The 21,397-nt window shown below is 45.9% G+C and overlaps 1 protein-coding gene across 1 annotated transcript in view; it reads left to right on the top strand.

Annotated features, from left to right (window-relative positions):
• The first annotated feature begins 6,029 nt into the window (after nucleotides 1-6,029).
• Nucleotides 6,030-21,397, top strand: part of HS3ST3A1 (heparan sulfate-glucosamine 3-sulfotransferase 3A1) — a 94,264-nt gene continuing 78,896 nt past the window's right edge. The window contains exon 1 of the mRNA XM_032321787.1: nucleotides 6,030-7,458. Within this exon, the coding sequence (XP_032177678.1) occupies nucleotides 6,860-7,458 (599 nt within the window). The 5' untranslated portion in view covers nucleotides 6,030-6,859. The remainder of the gene's footprint in view (nucleotides 7,459-21,397) is intronic.

The raw sequence follows: 21,397 nt of genomic DNA, 5'->3' as shown, positions 1-21,397 counted from the left end.
GCTCTAAAGCTAGAACTCAACCACAAAAGGAAGTTTGGAAAGAACCCAAATACATGGAGACTAAACAGCATCCTTCTAAAGAATGAATGGGTCAACCGGGAAATTAAAGAAGAATTGAAAAAAATCATGGAAACAAATGATAATGAAAATACAACGGTTCAAAATCTGTGGGACACAACAAAGGCAGTCCTGAGAGGAAAATATATAGCTGTACAAGCCTTTCTCAAGAAACAAGAAAGGTCTCAGGTACACAACCTAACCCTACACTTAAAGGAGCTGGAGAAAGAACAAGAAAGAAACCCTAAGCCCAGCAGGAGAAGAGAAATCATAAAGATCAGAGCAGAAATCAATGAAATAGAAACCAAAAAAACAATAGAACAAATCAACGAAACTAGGAGCTGGTTCTTTGAAAGAATTAATAAAATTGATAAACCCCTGGCCCGACTTATCAAAAAGAAAAGAGAAAGGACCCAAATAAATAAAATCATGAATGAAAGAGGAGAGATCACAACTAACACCAAAGAAATACAAACTATTATAAGAACATACTATGAGCAACTCTACGCCAATAAATTTGACAATCTGGAAGAAATGGATGCATTCCTAGAAACATATAAACTACCACAACTGAACCAGGAAGAAATAGAAAGCCTGAACAGACCCATAACCAGTAAGGAGATTGAAACAGTCATTAAAAATCTCCAAACAAACAAAAGCCCAGGGCCAGACGGCTTCCCGGGGGAATTCTACCAAACATTTAAAGAAGAACTAATTCCTATTCTCCTGAAACTGTTCCAAAAAATAGAAATGGAAGGAAAACTTCCAAACTCATTTTATGAGGCCAGCATCACCTTGATCCTAAAACCAGACAAGGATCCCACCAAAAAAGAGAGCTATAGACCGATATCCTTGATGAACACAGATGCGAAAATACTCAACAAAATACTAGCCAATAGGATTCAACAGTACATTAAAAAGATTATTCACCACGACCAAGTGGGATTTATTCCAGGGCTGCAAGGTTGGTTCAACATCCGCAAATCAGTCAATGTGATACAACACATCAATAAAAGAAAGAACAAGAACCATATGATACTCTCAATAGATGCTGAAAAAGCATTTGATAAAGTACAGCATCCCTTCCTGATCAAAACTCTTCAAAGTGTAGGGATAGAGGGCACATACCTCAATATCATCAAAGCCATCTATGAAAAACCCACCGCAAATATCATTCTCAATGGAGAAAACCTGAAAGCTTTTCCGCTAAGGTCAGGAACACGGCAGGGATGTCCATTATCACCACTGCTATTCAACATAGTACTAGAGGTCCTAGCCTCAGCAATCAGACAACAAAAGGAAATTAAAGGCATCCAAATCGGCAAAGAAGAAGTCAAATTATCACTCTTCGCAGATGATATGATACTATATGTGGAAAACCCAAAAGACTCCACTCCAAAACTGCTAGAACTTATACAGGAATTCAGTAAAGTGTCAGGATATAAAATCAATGCACAGAAATCAGTTGCATTTCTCTACACCAACAGCAAGACAGAAGAAAGAGAAATTAAGGAGTCAATCCCGTTTACAATTGCACCCAAAACCATAAGATACCTAGGAATAAACCTAACCAAAGAGACACAGAATCTATACTCAGAAAACTATAAAGTACTCATGAAAGAAATTGAGGAAGACACAAAGAAATGGAAAAATGTTCCATGCTCCTGGATTGGAAGAATAAATATTGTGAAAATGTCTATGCTACCTAAAGCAATCTACACATTTAATGCAATTCCTATCAAAGTACCATCCATCTTTTTCAAAGAAATGGAACAAATAATGCTAAAATTTATATGGAACCAGAAAAGACCTCGAATAGCCAAAGGGATGTTGAAAAAGAAAGCCAACGTTGGTGGCATCACAATTCCGGACTTCAAGCTCTATTACAAAGCTGTCGTCATCAAGACAGCATGGTACTGGCACAAAAACAGACACATAGATCAATGGAACAGAATAGAGAGCCCAGAAATAGACCCTCAACACTATGGTCAACTAATCTTCGACAAAGCAGGAAAGAATGTCCAATGGCAAAAAGACAGCCTCTTCAATAAATGGTGCTGGGAAAATTGGACAGCCACATGCAGAAAAATGAAATTGGACCATTTCCTTACACCACACACAAAAATAGACTCAAAATGGATGAAAGACCTCAATGTGCGAAAGGAATCCATCAAAATCCTTGAGGAGAACACGGGCAGCAACCTCTTTGACCTCAACCGCAGCAACATCTTCCTAGGAACAACGCAAAAGGCAAGGGAAGCAAGGGCAAAAATGAACTATTGGGATTTCATCAAGATCAAAAGCTTTTGCACAGCAAAGGAAACAGTTAACAAAATCAAAAGACAACTGACAGAATGGGAGAAGATATTTGCAAACGACATATCAGATAAAGGACTAGTGTCCAGAATCTATAAAGAACTTAGCAAACTCAACACCCAAAGAACAAATAATCCAATCAAGAAATGGGCAGAGGACATGAACAGACATTTCTGCAAAGAAGACATCCAGATGGCCAACAGACACATGAAAAAGTGCTCCATATCACTCGGCATCAGGGAAATACAAATCAAAACCACAATGAGATATCACCTCACACCAGTCAGAATGGCTAAAATAAACAAGTCAGGAAATGACAGATGCTGGCGAGGATGCGGAGAAAGGGGAACCCTCCTACACTGTTGGTGGGAATGCAAGCTGGTGCAGCCACTCTGGAAAACAGCATGGAGGTTCCTCAAAATGTTGAAAATAGAACTGCCCTATGACCCAGCAATTGCACTATTGGGTATTTACCCTAAGGATACAAACGTAGTGATCCAAAGGGGCACATGCACCCGAATGTTTATAGCAGCAATGTCCACAATAGCCAAACTATGGAAAGAACCTAGATGTCCATCAACAGATGAATGGATCAAGAAGATGTGGTATATATACACAATGGAATACTATGCAGCCATCAAAAGAAATGAAATCTTGCCATTTGCGACAACATGGATGGAACTAGAGCGTATCATGCTTAGCGAAATAAGTCAAGCAGAGAAAGACAACTATCATATGATCTCCCTGATATGAGGAAGTGGTGATGCAACATGGGGGCTTAAGTGGGTAGGAGAAGAATCAATGAAACAAGATGGGATTGGGAGGGAGACAAACCATAAGTGACTTTTAATCTCACAAAACAAACTGAGGGTTGCTGGGGGGAGGGGGTTTGGGAGAAGGGGGTGGGATTATGGACATTGGGGAGGGTATGTGCTTTGGTGAGTGCTGTGAAGTGTGTAAACCTGGTGATTCACAGACCTGTACCCCTGGGGATAGAGTATTACGCCTCCATCAGAAAGGATGAATACCCAACTTTTGTAGCATCATGGACGGGACTGGAAGAGATTATGCTGAGTGAAATAAGTCAAGCAGAGAGAGTCAACTATCATATGGTTTCACTTATTTGTGGAGCATAACAAATAGCATGGAGGACATGGGGACTTAGAGTGGAGAAGGGAGTTGGGGGAAATTGGAAGGGGAGGTGAACCATGAGAGACTATGGACTCTGAAAAACAATCTGAGGGTTTTGAAGGGACGGGGGGTGGGAGGTTGGGGTACCAGGTGGTGGGTATTATAGAGGGCACGGATTGCATGGAGCACGGGGTGTGGTGCAAAAATAATGAATACTGTTATGCTGGAAATAAAAATAAATAAAATAAATAAAAAAAAAAAAAAAAAAAAAAAAAAGAATCTTTCTTTCCCTCTTTCCCTGAAACATTGTACTTCCTTTGCAAATACTCCCCCCCCACCGTGAGTTATCCTGATTTGAACGTGCTGTTTTCTGTTAGATGCTGAGAGATACATGTCTTTCACCAAAAGTAACATCACCGTTGATGTTGCCCAGCAGGGCAGCCAGTAGCCACCCGTGGATACCGAGTATCTGAAATGTGGCCAGTGCCCATAAAGATGTGTTGTGAAGGTAAAATACACACTAGATTTCGAAGCCTTGATAAGAAAAGAAAGAACATAAGATGATCATTTTTTTTGTATTGGCTACAGGTTGAAGTCATGTTTTTAGATGTGCCGGAGACTATTAACATTGACTTCACCTGTTTCTTTTTTTACCTTTTTCAAGGTGGCTGGTAGAAATTTCGAAGTTGCCTTTAAGGCTTGTATTTGTGGCTCAGAATTTATTTGGGAGGCACAGTGCTGCCCTAGACATTGTGCGTGATCCTGAAACCGTGTCTCCTCAACAGTGTAGGTCTTCAACGTTCCTGTAAAGAAAATGCCTGTTTGAAACGAGAAAGCATAAATGCATGATCTTGTATCCTGTTGGAGCTTTGGAAGGGAATTGTGGAGACCATCATTTTCCCAAGGAGGAAACCAAGGCATGTTTGTTGGCGTTTAGGAGACTCTATTGGCTTTCAGCTTCATTTTAAACTGGACTTTGTTTTTATGTCTTCCTTCTGCAAATCAGACTGAAATATCTAGAGAAAAACTTCACAATATATTACAGCGCAAGACCGTAATAACACAGAACCGGTTTGTCGATATCCAATTTTAGGACACAAAGAGACAGCAGACCCTGGCAGTCCTCGCTGTTCATCCTTGTAAAAGTTCATTGCTTTAAGGCATCGGAAGCTAATAAGCTCTTGGCTGCTTTGTAGAATACGGTGGGATTGGTACTTCATAAACATAGAACCACGTCTGGCAAGGGCACAAATACACCAGCGCCACCCGCCCACAGAGTTAGAATCACTGGATGTTCTTTAAAAGGGTCGGTAGGACTCCCCTGATTTCCACTTCCATGGTGAAATAGAGCACAGGGCGCAGGAAGGCAGGCGAGAAGAAGGCTGGGAAGTCCCAGCAGCGGGCAGCTTAATTCCCTGTGAGGCCCAGGAGCGGTGCTTGCTGGCCGGGGGTGGGGGGGGGGCGTGGGGGGGGGAGTGTCTGGTCAGCGTCTACACTGGGCCCAGAAAGCTGCCAGTGTAACTTAAACGGGTTGGTGCCCAGCGGTCAGGCTACCGCCCACATTGCCGGGCGTCCTGCTGAGACAAGGAAGCTAAGAAATCAGCAACAAATGGAAATGGAATAAAAAACCACCCCATGCAGGGTCCACGGGCCACCTCCCTCCATTAAACAGCAAGGTGATTTGTATCCCTTCCTGACCTACTCTCCGAGGAGCGCGCGAAGAGGATATAGGGTCAGGGGAGGCAAGAGAAAGAGGAAACCGCTGTTTGGGAAAGGATATTTAACTCCTTTACCCAGACGCGTGCGCACACGCCTGTGCGCGCGCGCGCGTCCACACACACCCCTACAAACCCACACGCTGGTACACACAACATAAACAAATTCCTTCATCAAAAGGCATATGGATGTGAAATCGGAGCTTTTTTTTTTGAAAACTCTTGATTTCTCTCCTTGATTCGTTTATTGGTTCGTTTCCTAAGAGGTTGTTCCTTTCCAGGTCCTGGGGAAACTCTCGATCATCCTAAACTAATACAAGGCAAGACCGGCAGAAGGAAAGACAAAATAAAATACTGCCGAGAAGCTAAAAGGCTTGCCTCCCGGCCCGCTGCGGACAGTTGGGAGTAGGTGCAAGCCCGAGCGGCCCGGAGGAATTCAGTGCGCCGCAGACAAACGGGGGCGTGGCGTGCCTCAGGGACTGGCAAAGGCCGCCACAAAACTTCCAAAGGGCCGGGGAGGTGGCAGGGGGCGGGGCAGGGGGGGTAGGATGGAGCGACAGAGGCGGGAGCAGGGACTCCGAGGGAGTCAGGGCTGAGCGGAGGCTGCGGGGTGGGTCGGGTGGAAGTCAGGCCCCCGGGGATCCGGCCGGCCCTAGCTGTCACTCAGACTACCCCGGAGCCCCCGCAGACGCCCCGCTCGCCGGAAAGGGGGCGAGGCAGCGGCGGTGCAGGGAGGGTGGAGTGGGGAAGGGGCGTCGCCCCGGTCGCCCCCGCCCTCTCCGATGTCATTGGGCCGACGCTGCGGGGTCCGCGCCACCTTTTCTCCATCCCACCCCGTCCGCTCGGCTGTTCTCGTCCGGGGGCCGGTGCGGCCCGGGCCGTTGACGTCACCGCCAAGTTTGCTGCCCTCCGCGCCCCACGTGTGGCAGCGGCGACGGTCGGGAGGCGGCGGGGGAGCGCATGCGAGCGCAGTGGCGCGGCCGTTGACAGGTCCCGCGCCTCCCAGCTCCGGCACGCCGCTCCCAGGTGGGGACCGAAGGCAGTTTGGAGCAGCCGGGTGCGCGCGAAGAGGGGTGCACGGCCCGCCGCGGGCCTCGGGTTCCCGCTGGGGCAGAGAGAGTCGGTGGGACCTCGCAGCGGGGCGCAGAGGGCGCGCCCGGGCGGCCACGGGCACGAAGGAAGGGACAATCGCTCGCAGCTGTCTGCAGCGCACGGAGCTCCGCGGCCCGGGAGCCTTGAGTGCCCTCCCCGTGACCGAGCGAGGGATGCAGGATCGCTGAGCGGAGACCCGCGCCGAGAGGCCGCTCGGGGCCGGCGCTGAGACGCACGCCTTCGCAGCCGCCGCCGCCGCCAGGACCCCCGATCCGGCGACTCTCAGAGAACCGGGGCGACCCCAAGGCTCGGGACTCGGGCGAGTCTAAGACGATGGTTTCTTAAGCACCGCACCACGACCCCCTCCCGCCCCCTCGACCGGAGGCAGGGATCCCGCGCGGGACGCCGGGGGCTCAGTTACCCCGGGGCAGCTCGCACGGCTGCAGGGACGCACGGGCGATGCGGGGCCCCCCGCAGGAGGTCGCGGCACCCGGCGGAGTCCCGGCCTAGCATGGCCCGCGCGCGGCCCGACGTCGCCTCCGGCTAGGATGGCCCCTCCGGGCCCGGCCGGCGCCCACCCCGCCTCCGCCGAGCCGCTGTCCCGCAGCATCTTCCGGAAGTTCTTGCTCATGCTCTGCTCCCTGCTCACGTCCCTGTACGTCTTCTACTGCTTGGCTGAGCGCTGCCAGAGCCTGGCGGGCCCGGCGGTGCGGCCGTCGGGCGGCGGCGACGAGGCGGGGGCCCCGGGACGCGGCGCCCTGGCGGGAGGCCCGAGAGAACTGGCGGTGTGGCCGGCGGCGGCGCACAGGAAGCGCCTCCTGCAGCTGCGGCAGTGGCGGGGACGCCGGCCGCCCGCGCTGCGCGACGACGGCGAGGAGGCGGCCTGGGAAGAGGAGCCCCCCGGGCTGGCCGGAGGTCCCGGCGGCTCCGGGGCCGGGAGCAGCGTGGCCGAGGCCCCGCCGGGGACCCTGGCCCTGCTGCTGGACGAAGGCAGTAAGCAGCTGCCGCAAGCCATCATCATCGGCGTGAAGAAGGGCGGCACGCGGGCGCTGCTCGAGTTCCTGCGCGTGCACCCCGACGTGCGCGCCGTGGGCGCTGAGCCCCACTTCTTCGACCGCAGCTACGACAAGGGCCTCGCCTGGTACCGGTGAGCGGGCGCGGGGCACAGCCGGGGGAGGGGTGGGGCGCAGCCGAAGTGCGGGGTGGGGGGACCCCCGCTCCCCTCCCTCCGGGTTTCCTGCAGAGGGCAAAGGGTCCTCAGTGGTTGCTTTGGAGTTGAGGGGTCTCCTTCCCCCCCTCCCCCGTGCCTTGTGCTTCCAGGGAGGTGGGTGTCCAGGAAGACGGTGGGAGGGAAATTCTGGCCTTCGTGATTTTTTCTTTAGTCCTGGGGACTTCCTTTCCGTCACACAGCCAATGCCATCTTTTCCTCCTGCTCCCTGAAAGTGACCCTGTTGTTAGCTAATGGGGGGAAAAAGGAACTTCCTAAGTGAGAAACCTGTTCCCCGATTATTAGCCTTGCAGTCTACTCCATGCGCTCCCCAGAACGCCTAGTTTTTCTTTCTTTCTTATCTGCGGAACTCCCCCAGTCTTTGCCCTCACGTGTTCATTTACCTTGACCCTTGGCCAGATCATTGTCCTGGGTGGTAAGTAATATCGAGACTTAGTAAAAATGTAAAGAACTCGGTAGAGTCTAGGTAGTTGGGAAATATATGTCCGCGTAAGTGCCAACAGCCAGTCAAGGAGGGGCTTCCTGGATTAAATAACTTTTGTTTGTGGTGAGGAATGAGTTTTGGAAAGTGTTCTCTAAATTTAAAGGGAATGCTACCTTGTGTTTTTGGCCTGGCTGAAACTTTCTTAAAGATCTTCAAACAATTCTCTTTACACAAGAGGTAGCCAATTTTTTTTTTCCTTAAAAGAAGAAAAGGGGGAAAAATAAGGATACTAGTTACATTGTGAAAAAGACTCCTAATAAAAGTTTAGCAAACAAGTCTGATTCGGATCTTAATCTTAAATTTGCCAGTCTTCTCAAATTTAGACCACTGTTAGTAATGGAATCAGCCAAACGCCAATAAATCCTGGTGTCACCTGGATTTTATTTGCCATAAAGTATTGGCTTGTTTCTTTCCTCTGAGAACAACCAAATATCACGTGGCCGGAATTTTCATTTTAGGAAGTTTCATCTTGTTCATTAAGCATGCATTCTCTGTTATTTTAACTGAAAGGACATTGCGAAAGTGACAGCACAATTTAGATATATTTCAAAAGTCCACTAAACAAATAATTCATCTCCCAAACAGAAATGGACATGATCTGACAAGTTTATTTACTTGAGCCTGGTCAGGCCTACCCCCAGGTTGATTTCGGGAGCCGAATTTACAGTAACCCAACTTAGGAGAAAACATTGGGTCCTAAAAGTCAAGTTCAAACATTAAACACTTTTAAAACAGTAACTTTCCATTTGTTGGAAAGAAAAACAAACAACCTTCCTCAATATAGAATATATATCATTTAAAATCATCAGGCACTTAAAAAATCCCCCTGTGTTTCTATCATTTATGTTGTATCCTCTGGGAAGTTCTTATAAAAATGACCTGTTGAATCTGAAAACAACAGGTCCTTCTTTTTAGCACAAAGGCAGCTCTGTTTTTTCCATCAAGGACACAAGAAAGAAGTGATTAAAGACCCCTAAAACTCTTATCTATAGCCGTTTGCATTGAATTGGGCCTCGTATAGTGCTGGAAGGGAACACATTTCAAGTCAGTTTCACGAAAGGCCTAAGACAATGTTTGGCTGTGAGGTGCCATTAAATTCGGTGAAATATTTAGTACTAAAACCCTTTATTTTCGTTTTGCCATATAGACCCTATTTCCACAAAGTAGGATTGTTTCTTCTTATTCCAGAAATGAGTATTTGAGGGCACAGGATATCTACAGACCTGGATCTTATTTTCTGTGAGCCTTTCTAAGCTCATGTAAAAGAAGGAAGGTTTCAAGGTAACTAGAAACACAAGTACTAACCAAAAAAAAAAAAAAAAAAAGAGGGACGAAGAAGAAAGGAAAGAGTTATAAACTTTTAGGTCACTCTCTCTTTTGGAAACTAGATGCACGCTGTAAAGTAAATCTCTCCTTGGATTGTTTCTAGTAAATCTCTCCTTGGATTGTTTCTGCTGGATTCCAGCAGAAGAGTGTTATAAAGCAATTTATGGTAGTTACAAAAATAACTGTACGGTAGACTTCATGGTTTGCTGAATTTAATTTTCTAAGTGTCGGAGCAATGTCTTTGTTTTACCTTTTGCAATGGTTTTTATTGGATGCATAAATTTAAGTTTAACTCAATTACATATAAAACTCTTACTTAAAAAAAAAACCCTCCACCTATGCAGACTGGATTATACAATTATTTAATGAAATTTTGCCACAGTTCTCTTTCATCTTGGCTCTGAACTTGGGAGTTGGATGTTTGCGAGAGAAACTGAAGACTATGAAAAAAAATCTCTTGTACGGAATACTACTTAAACCTATATTAAGCACATGTTACTGCTTGTGTTTAGCTAGTATTTACAGTTAGGGATTTAGTGAGACCTTCCTGAGTTAGCCCCAAATTTGTAAGATGGGATTTTGACCACATACTGCTGACTCCCTGCCCCCCCCCCCCAACAACATGAACACAAAGAAAACTGCAGCATTTGCACCCTGAAGTGAATTATGGAAGAAAAAAGTGTGTAAAATATTTTGTAGATGCTCATTGACATGGGGCAATCCTATATGTCCACTCGTGCGTTTTTTCCCCTGGTGACATCTCACAGTGGGCCATAATAGTTCGTTGTGGCAGTGCCCCCTACTGTCCAGACAAAGGGAGAAGTGTGTTGCTAGGAAGGCAGAGGGAAAAGCCATGGAGAATGAGTTTGAGAATGAAAACAAGGAGGACACCATGGCTGGGATGTTTTGGTAAATTTCCCTTGTAAATTTCCACTGGGAGAAAACATAAAGTACTTTTCAAATTGCACTGGGAGACCAGTATAATCAATTTCTTTCTTCCAGCAGGTTGGTAGTAAAGGCAAGAAAGTGAGTTCTTTTCAAAATCCCTTAAGAAAGGAAGTTACTCTGAATTGGTTTAAGATGTCCTAATGTTATTCTAGAACAAGTGAAAACAGGCTGATATTTATATGCCAGGAAATTTATTAATGATCACAGGGGATGCTTCACCCCAGTCTTCTGCATGTGAATGAAACTCCACCCTGATAGGGTTTTAAAAAACATTCCACATTACTTAATTTAGCAGACATGATACCAGTGCAACAAATGTTTGTGGCTTGCATGTCATGGGAAAGCAATGCTTTGCAGTGAACAGTCTGCATTTCCATTGTATGGGTGGCGGGTTCATAAAGGAACGTAGGGGATTGTTGCATTCACTTTAAAACTCGGGATCCTTTTCTGGAATGTCAGATGCCTCTATGGTAGTTCAAAAGCAGGTTAGAAGTCATTAAGAAGGCCTCCTTCTCCCTGTGTATTTCTGCGCCAGCAAGGTGTGTTGTGTTGGTTTTTTTTGTTGTTGTTAGACAAACGATACCTATTTATAAAGTATTGAAGATATATGTGTACCCACATATATATGTGTATACATAAATAACGCTATTATTTTCTGTAACGTTTCCGTCTCGTTTCGAATTTGGGGGCAAGAGAGTAAGTGTTCCGTGTTTCTGAAAGTGCTAGCACTTTATGTGTTCATGTGTTTTCTTTAGGAATACTGGATAATTTGAGTGGAGAAGAATATCACTAAAATATTTTACTCTATAGCATCCAGGAAGATCAAAGATCACTCAACTTGGGGTTTAGGAGTTGGTTCTCTTCTCCCCCATGTCCACCCTAACTTCATCAAAATTTTAAAATTTTCTGGCCTCTAACGATCATTGCCTTGTTTTCCAAATCCACTAAGGAGGCAGATGGAACAGAGGAACTTTCGGTTCCTATCAGGAGAAACCGGCCTTTCTTAGCAGCTGGGAGCAGCTGCAAAGTACCTCCATGTACAGTTTCCCACCCTCTCAAGCGACTAGCCCCTTCTGCACGAAGGGGTGGAAATGAAATTCGAGCCAAGGGAGCGGCAGAGTCTGGCCACCCATGCAAGGTCATAGGGACTGAAGTCCAAAGAGAGCTCTTCTGTCCTTAGAGAAGAGTTAAGAACAGTGGAAAGGGATGTGGGGTGAGGAGGAAAGCGGGCAGAAGTTGCTTTGGATAGCGAGTCTAGGGTGCTCGTCTACGGGGGAGAGGGTGCAATTTCTCTTGGGCATAAGAGTTCCCAGGAGCTCTCAGGGACGATACACTCTCTGTCCCCCCAGAGGCTGCAAACAGCCCCTTTGAGAAGCCACGGCGCTGTCATTTTGTTAGCTGAACGTCTCCCCTCTGGGCTTAGCATCCCAATAGATGCCTCCCAGCAATACCGGTTCAGACAGCCCAGTTCCCGTGAGTATGTGTGTGTGTCCAAGTGTGCGGGTAAGAACAAGCACTGCATAGGTGTGTAAAGTGATGGAATTAGGAACAGGCAAGTTACTAAGTTACTGTCAAACTCCGGAGCACTATCAGCACTCAGGATATGCAACAGGCATATGCAAACAGCAACAACAAAAACCATGTTTGTTATGGCCTGGAATGGGGAATACCTCACATGCCCCAATATTCCTGTATAACAATGAGATTTATCGTGTGCGGATATGTTTCATCTGAAAGGCATAACTGTCTCGGAGCAAAAAACGCTCCATAATATGGACCTCTGCCCTCCACTTGAAAAGAGAACCCTCCGGCCAAAATATGTGTCTCGTATACATAAGTCTGTTGATTGGCCAGCAAGGCATACATGCCGGATCTGTGTTTCGGAGGGGGTCATGGGAATAAAATAATAAGCCTGTGCAATTAATGACATGAGGGGGCTAACCTTACATAGACCAGATGCTCACATTGCGAGGGGAAGAGTGTCACAGAGCAAACAAACCTCCTTGATATAAACAACGAAAGGGCCTCTCATCTCTAAGGGGGGATCCATGTGAACAACTGCAAATTGCAATTAACCATCAGTCCAACTGCCGGGTCCTGCTGGGAATTTAATGCACTTAGCACTTTTCCTTAGGGGGAGGACGTCTTCCTCCCCCAAGTAATAGTAACTTGGCTGATAAAAAGTGTCCTTTCGGGGTTAGGGGTCCTGCGTGGCTCAGTGGTTTAAAGTGTCCTTTCTTGGTACGTTTCCAGGTGATCCCTGCTTTTCGAAAATTGGTTTCTGCTGGGGTGATGAGTTACAATAGTGAAAATGAGATTTCTTTCTGAAGCTATGCCTTTAATAGGGAATCAGAGTGGTACTGTAACTATATAATGTTGTAACTCCCTGCTCCTTGCATTTGTGACAGTGTCTTAAGGTGCTGCACAGCACGTTTGCTAATTTGATACAGTTTTAAGAATCTCGGTGGCAGATCGTGATACAGTTAACAGATAAACCTGTGTAAAACCAGAACTGAGAAATTGAGGAAATGCAGAGGTCAGTGACCTGACCTGAAGCGTCTTCCCAGTTGCTGGTCTCTGGTGATGCAACACTTGATTTTTTTTTTTTTTTTTTTTTTTGCATTAGTCAGTAAAGTCATGACCACTGTGCTGCCCCGTGATCCCTTGAGGACAGTATCCCAAAAGTCCAGGCTTGACCTGTTTCAGAAGCTGTCAGATGACAGTAAATGTTAAAAAAAGAAAAAAAGAAAAAAAAGAGGGAGTGTTCATTATGAATGAAATTTAGTACTTGCCACGAGCTGTGTGATTTTCTTGCACAGTTGAAAAATAGAATCCTTTTTTGCAGACAGTGGAGGGCAGCCCACTGTGGAGGTGACATGTAGCGCCACCTAGTGGGAGGGAGAGTCAGCAAGGGACCAAGGCGGAGGCTTGAACTTGGAAAAACCTCAGTTATCAGAGAGAAAGTGCTGTCTTAATTAGGGAAAGCGGGACAGGTCACCTTGGGTAGCACCTGGAGTGCAGATCACCTGTCTAGCGTGGCTGAGCTGTGCTTTGCCTGTCTGAGCTCACTTCTTCTAGGCAAGGAGTTTATTCTTTGGAGAGAAATAAAAGAGACTTGCCTTCACCATAAACCTCAGAAACAAGATATAAATGATTAGGAGAGTTTTATTAGAAATGCACATGAGTGAAAAGGAACGCCAGATGCCCCAGATTAGTTTCCTTAGTGTGTCTTGCCTCTGTTTCTGAAAGCCGGCCTCAAATGAAAATACTTCCAGATGATTTTATTTTGACAGCAGTAATGCAGCCTTATTCCTTCCCCTGCGGTGTACAGGCTCTAGGAGAGTCTTAGGAGAGTCCCCAGATTCCTAACAGGCACCACATAGAAGCATGTTTAATCCCGAATGCACGGAGACACACTATGAAGTTCCCACGCACAGGGGATGGTGTCACAGGAGGTTGCTTTCAGAGTCCCAAAGAGAGAATCCTTCCCGGGACTGCAGCTCCTCTGTGCCCGGGGAGGGCAGGTTGGGGGACAGGGGCGGTGGTCAGGTGAAAGTTACGCAGGGAGGAGGGAAAATATAGGAACACTACAGAGGAGATCCTGGCAGACCCCATTATAGCCAGGAGTTAAGGTTAACACCGCCTTGTTATCACATGGAGATCGTGCAGATCAGAGACAAGAGACTAACCACTAGTGACTAAACACTGTGCGTCACCCTTGATTAGATCCCAATGAAAGAATGGGAATTATAGGGCTAGTTTGTTCATGGAATGATACCAAGATCAGTTCTGGGGTTTGATCATGGTACGAGAATAATGTGAGATGCTAACTTTAAGGGGAGTCTGGGTGGAGGGGTATCTGAGAATTTTCTGCACTTTTTTTTTTTTTTTAAATTTTTGTAGAGAGAGAGCGCACGCATGAGCAGGGGGGAGGGTCAGAGGGAAGATGCCCAACAGTCAGGGGGCTCAATCCCAAGACCCCAGGATCATGACCTGAGCCAAAGGCAGACGTTTCACCAACTGAGCCACCCAGGCACCCTGGTGGTTTTTTTTTTTTTTTTTTTAACTGTCTTGCTATCTAATACTACTTTAAAACCAAAGGAAAAATAGCCACATCCACAAAGAAGGGAGGAGATGCCTTATGGCATCATGGGCGAGGGCTCTGATCACAGGACTCCTCTGCTCTGCCCACCGGCTCCTGTCTCTGCCCTGTTCCTTCTTTCCTTCCGAAGGCCCCCGGCGTGGGCCTGCCGGCATCCCCTGCTCCTGCCAACACCTGTCGCTTCCAGACATGCTGATCCTTCCCTCATCTCATTCCCCAGTAGAACCGGCTCCGGGCTCCCCTCCTAGTCTCCTGTCCCTGAAACAAACACAGAGACTGTTTCATGTTTCCTTGCTTCTCTTCTCTTAGGGCTGGTGCATGTCAACGTGAGGACAAAATAAAAAGTCACCCACCCCGACTGAATCCTGCTTGTTCTGAAACTTTGGTGATGTCCAGGACAGGTTTAGAGAGCACAGAGAATGGCAGTTAGGGGTCACAGGCAAATCCGTCGTGGGCGTCTGGCTTTTTGGCTGCAGCATAGGAGAAGCGGTTGTTCGGTAGGGAAGCTGGTCATGGGGCTGAATGATTACTCTCGTGGCTGAGGTCCGGCACGTCTCAGATCTTCTTGCCAGCTTCCCTTTTCTGTCTGCTCACTTGACCTGGTGCCTTTGGTTTACACACTGTGGCTTAGGGGACCAGGCGTGGGAGCAACACAGACACGGAGCGATCCCAGGTTTCAAGGACAAGGAAGGACCAGAGAAAATCCAGCTTCTAGAACACTGGAGAACCAGGACCTGGGCACCCAGGGGGGTTCTTCCCGCTGGGACTACTGAGCCTGGATGTCCTGCGCACCATCAGATTCAAACGTTCCGCATGGGGGACGCCCTCCTGGCATTTTCTGCTTCTGGTTTTAAACACACAGTTGTGCATTGGAGATTCCGGTTTACCAGAGTAATGAAAATCTCCCTTGAAACATTGCCTTTGATATTTTTAACAACTGTAAAAATAGTGTTATCCACATTACATCTTTACTTAAGCAAAACAAAACCGGGCGCACTGACTCTAGAGACACGAAAAACCTAGTGTTTCCTTTTAGTCGTTATTCTCTTTCCTGATTGGATCAGTTTTTTTTGTTTTTTAGAGACCTAGAGAGTGGTGGGGAGGGGCAGAGGGAGAGGGAGGGGGAGGCTCCTATTAAATAGACTCCACAGAGCCCAGCACAGAGCCCCACGCAAGGCTTGATCTCAAGACCCTGTGACTATGACCTGAGCCAAAATCAGGAATCAGGAGGCTTAACCAACTGAGCCACCCCGTGTCCCACTGATTGGATTAGTTTTATGAACCCGTTTTGTGCAAAGAGCAGCTACTAATGCTTGTGTAGATAAGACAATTTCTGTGATTTAATACCATTCTCTACTTGGGTGTTTAGCATCTTTCCATCTTAGTCGCTCTACACTTTTCTTCGTGCGTTTTGAACCTTTCTTAAAAATGGCAAAATATTTGAACCTTGAAATGGACATTTGATGAAATATCTCCTCCTAGTCTCTATTCCATTGATTTCTGCTCTGCTCTTTCTTTCCGAAATTCTTCTGCTAACTTTGGGTGTGGTGGTTCTTTTCCTAGTTTCTTGAGATGTCACATTAGGTTGCTCATTTGAGAACTTTCTTTCCTCTTAACTTAGGCACTCATTGCTCTAAACTTCGTCTTAAACCTGCTTTAAGAGTACGGTGTTCTATCTCTCCATATCCATAATATTTCCAGTTTTCCCGTTGTTACTGATCCCTAGTTTCACACCATTTGGTTGGAAAAGATACTTGACATGGTTTCAGTCTTCTTAAGTTTGTGAATACTTGTGTCGTGGACCAGCACATGATGCGTCCTGGAGAACATTCTTCGTGTGCTGGAGATGAATCTATAGTTTTGCTACTCTGGTTGGAATGATCTGTGTATGTCTGTGAGGTCCAGCTGGTCTAAAGGATCGTCAAGGTCAGTGTTTCCTTTTTGATCTTCTTTCTGGATGGACGATCTTTTATTTTAAATGGACAGGAACGATTTAGTGACGTTTGGTGAGGCCTTACCTTGTGCTGGATGTTACCGCATGTAGTCTGGATATCTTATTAATATGATGACTGTTATTAGATAAATCCTATCACTTTTTGCCTTCTAGAGATCAGGAAAGAGAAGCCCAGAAAGGTGAAGTAATTTGTCCAAGGTCATACAGCCAAGTCAGTGGTAGAGCTGTGCGGGATCCTGGGCCAGCCCCTCCCCACCAGGGTATTTTGGTGGGTTCTCAGAATTACCCCTGTGTGGTTCTGCCAGTGGCTCCAAGATTGTGGGGATGGAAAGGCTGCCCATAGGATGGGACATGTCTGATCCTGGTCTTGGACCTTTCATTAGAAAATTGGGCAACGTACCAACATATGGTTGGAAAATTAAATTTTTCAAGGTAGTTCTAGACCTTTGTGAATCTTTTAATCTGTATGGAAAAACTAAACCACTTGCGTGTTTGCTCAACTTCTCTCTCTCCATTTTTTTTTTTTTTTTTTTTTTTAACAAAAGTAATCTGATGACAAAGTCCATCTTCCTGAGCGTAGCAAAATCCTGGCCGTTCACTTGGTCCCCCCCCTCAACCCGTTAAATACAAACAGTTTAACTGTGAGAACTAAAAAACAAAAAAACAAAACCTCTTAACTATGAAGTGGTCCACATGAGTAAGTTTCCCCCTCAACTGCTGTATGGGAAACCCAAGATGGTGTTGGACAAGCAGTCGGAAGGCTGGGAAGGCTGCTGGCTGCATGTGGCAGTTGGGGCCGAGTGAGCTGGGGGCTGTGTCTGGTGGCTCCCGTCATCCTGTCATTACGTCCTGTCCTGTCATTGCCTGTAAGAATCCACTGAACACGTGCCTGGTCCTCCTGAGTAAGGCTGAGTCACTGCCAACGTCCTGATTTCTCACTGTTCCTGTGTGTGTACATTTTTTCTCCCTCCCCCTCTCTTCCTTCCTTGATTTTATTTATTTGGGAGAGAGACCAAGAGAGCAGGGGTGAAGAGCACAGGGAGAGGGAGAAGCAGACTCCCCATGGAGCAGGGAGCCCGATGATGCTGATGATGCCAGGGCTTGATCCCAGGACCCTGAGATCATGACCTGAGCTGAAGTCAGATTAACCGACTGAGCCCCCCAGGAGTCCCGCTGTGTACACCTTTTGATTGACTTTTTTTTTTTTTAATTAATTGAGGTATGCTAATACTGCTCATCCGGGCACAGCCTAATTGTCACCCCAAAGCATGATTCTGTCTATCTCTATTATTATTTTATTAATCACCATCATCTAATTGTTTCGCTGGCAGCCGGTCATCATGAGCGCCAAGCCCTTTACTCTAGCGGTCAGGTCATTGCTTCGTAAGACATCGCTGGTGATGTGAATGTCCTTTGGTTCCAGCCGGATAGGATCATAGACTTCAAAGGTTGCTGGAGTCAGAGGGTATCTGGGAAATAAAGATTGTCTTGTTTACAAAGGGTCCGCCATGCCTTGCTCAATGTTCAGCTAAAAGACAAGAAGGGGCTTCTAATTCTGCACTACCGTTCTGGAGAGTACAATTAAGAAACAATTCCAGGGCACCTGGGTGGCTCAGTGGGTTAAAGCCTCTGCCTTAGGCTCAGATCATAATCCCAGGGTCCTGAGATCGAGCCCCACATCGGGTTCTCTGCTCAGCGGGGAACCTGCTTCCCTTCCTCTCTCTGCCTGCTTCTCTGCCTACTGTGATCTCTGTCAAATAAAGAAAATCTTTAAAAAAAAAAAAAAAAAAAAGGAAAGAAAGAAACAATTCTGTGTCCAGAAGATACAAATTCAGTTTTGGAGACTTGGCAACTATGACAGAAAAGTTCCAGAGAATGGAACAAGTTACAGCATTACATTTTGCTCTTTCCAGAATGCAGAATGCATGATTTAAAGCATTGAATTGAATTGAGTCAATGGTCAATTTGTCTTTCAGTGGCTGGTTTTCATCTCAGATGACTTACTTCCCCAATATTTTGGTGCGTATAGATTTGGGGACCCAGCTAGCATGATTGGCTTGTGGATCCTCATGAGTAATTTGTATTTTATGGTTGGTGCCTGCTTGGTAAAGATTAGTAGGGGAAATCGTAGTACCGACAGGAAGAAGTTTGCTTTTTTCTTTCTTCTTCTTCTTCTTCTTTTTTTTTTTTTTTTAAGTTTGCTTTTTCTCTCTTGAGTGTTCAGAGTAGGAAGTAATCAATCAAATTATGGGAATAAAATTCCTTTACCCTTTTTCAGTGTTCTTACTTGGATTAGATCTCTCCTTTCGATAAGAAATATCAAAGTTGCCAGGCTGGTTTGAAGGACCAAGTCAAAAACGATGAATGTGTTTGGTATGGTCATAAATCTTTGCAGATTCTTACAAAGTTCATGTAGTTTAAAAAAAGAAAACCAAACAAAAAAACGGGTTAAGCTATAACCAGAGCTAATTGTGTGCCTCATCATCTTTCCAAACAGGAGCCTCATCTGTTCTACCTTGATAGGTTAGAAGGTTGTGGCTCTAGGAAAATGCTGCAGAGATGACATTATTTTATTTCCCAAACACAGCTTTTGAGTAAACAAAATCTGGCCTCTGTTTCTTTTTCTTTTCTTTTTTTTTTTTTAATTTCCTGGTGGACTCTTAATTATTCTTGTTATTTGATCAAATGCTGTGGGTTTTTCTTTTCTTCCTTTCTTTCTTTCTTTCTTTCTTTCTTTCTTTCTTTCTTTCTTTCTTTCTTCTTCTTCTTCTTTTTTTTTTTTTGAAGTAAAAGAAGTAAAAGCTACTTGTTTTTCTTTCTAATGAGATCTCACTCTTCTTGGTGTGGGAGGATTTGGGATACAAAAGTATCTGTTAAAAAACTCTCCCCAAAGCCGGAGGGTTAGTAGAAAGCCCTGCTAGGGTTTAATGATGGAAACAAAACAAATTGGATCTGTTTTATATTTATCTTGGGGGGAGGTCATGGGGAGCTAATGCCTGTGATGAAAATTCTTGGGATTTTCAGGTGCATTTGCCCTGTGGCAGAGGGTGGCGAGTTGGCAGCAAGTGGGGGAGAAATCGCTTCTCAGCTCTAACTGGTGGTTACCAAGTAAGAAAGTAGACTCATTATTGCCATGCACTCTGATTTTTCAAAATAACCTCGGAATACTGACTTTTTAAAAAGCATAATTGAGAAATGACATAATGATCACGAGAAACCCAAAACAGTGCTAAAAACAAAATTGTGTGTGTGGGGGGAGCTGGTCAGTCTTATCTGAAGGTGGATGGTGGCTAGTTAGTAACCTTTGGTCTGCGGTGAAGATGGAAGGAAGACCATCAAAAAAGCTGGGGTTAAACCCAGAGTTCCCTAAACTGTGAATCTTAAGACATGAATTTATAATAAAATCCATAGTTATTTTTTAATTTTTTTTTTTTTTAAGATTTTATTTGACACAGCCAGAGAGGGAACACAAGCAGGGGAAGTGGGAGAGGGAGAAGAACAGAGAGCCCGATGTAGGGCTCCATCCTAGGACCCTGGGATCATGACCTGACCCGAAGGCAGGCGCCCAACAACTGAACCATCCAGGGCACCCCCATTGTTAATTTTTTAAATGAAAGGCACTACGATAGGATGAAATAGGAGTGTTGATCCCATGTAGTAATAAGCAAGACAAGGATTATCTTGACAAGGTTGTTTCCGATGATTATAAAGGCATAGATGAGTGGGTGTAGAGAGGGTTAGGTGTAAAGTGTATTTGCTACAATGCCTCTTGATGGGAAAAAACGTTTGGAAGACGCTGGCTATTGTGAGCAGAAGTCCTGTTAGAGAAATCCAAAATGAACGTGCTTCCGGGTCTCTCGAGAAACTAAGTGGGAGTCGTGCTCCAAGCTGTGGAATCACCTTATTCTTCTTCAACCTTGTTATCTCCAGGGCGTGAAGCTCTCTGCCTGCCTGGAGAGAGACTGACTGTTAATTTATGAAAAACTGGCCCTTGGGTCAGAGGTCAGCAATATACTATCAGAGGGCCTGATAGTAAATATTTTAGGTACACACACACACACACACACACATACCCCGAAATGCCATGGGCGGAAGCTCTCAACCCTTGAGCCATACTTTTGTCCTGGAAAAAGCACCCTTAGTTAGTGAATAAATGAACAGTCTGGACTGTGTTCCGATAAAACTTTATTTGCCAAAACAGACCTTTGGCTCACTGCCAAAAATTTGCAGCCTTCTAGGGTGGGCGCAAGGCTTCAAACTGGTTGATTTCCCTTTCTTTACTTAATCTTGTTACTGGCTGGTGAGTGGCCTCCACCGACCTTCATGGCCGCCATGCGCGCGTGGTGTGGAAGTAACCTTGCACCTGAACCCAGCTTAGACGGAGCAGAGCTCCTCCTACCTGCAGAGCAGTGAACTGCGGAAAGTTGGGTGAGATCTGCAGGTTTAGAATGGTGGCATTTCACGTCAACAGAGTTGATCATACACTCAACTACACACATTTTTTTTGGAAGAGAGACCACATGAACAAAAATCAAAAGGAACCTTTGGTCATTTTCCCAAGAAGCTTAAGAATCTGTTCTGATGTTTCCTTGACCTTGTACTTGAGTGCATTTTCTGTCTCCATTTTCCCTTTAGTCTTCTAGGTGCCCAGTGCATCTTGCAAAGCCTTTAGAGGGAAGACGCCAGGAGGTCATACTTCCCCAGCTGATCACCGTTAGGAGAAAGCATCCCGCCTTGTGGTTGAATTCAGTATTGTCTTTGTAGATGAGGGGTGAGACATCATGGCTGGAACCAAGCATGGGGAAAGAGTTGTGAGGATTAGTAATTGGTGTGTGTGGGGAGATGGGCTTTCTTCTAGATCAGCGCTAACAGAAATATAATGGGAGGGGTGCTTGGGTGGCTCTGTCGGTTAAGCCTCTGATGCTTGACCTCAGCTCGGTCTTGATCTCAGAGTCACGAGTTCAAGCCCCACATTGGGCTCCCTGCTGGGTGTGGAGTCTACTTAAAAACATATAATGTATTTATAATAATAATCAATGTCAAA

Source organism: Mustela erminea, chromosome 18 (genome assembly GCF_009829155.1).
Source record: "Mustela erminea isolate mMusErm1 chromosome 18, mMusErm1.Pri, whole genome shotgun sequence".
NCBI lineage: Eukaryota > Metazoa > Chordata > Mammalia > Carnivora > Mustelidae > Mustela > Mustela erminea.
Note: the sequence above shows the minus strand (reverse complement) of the source record. Positions and strands in the feature narration are given on the sequence as shown.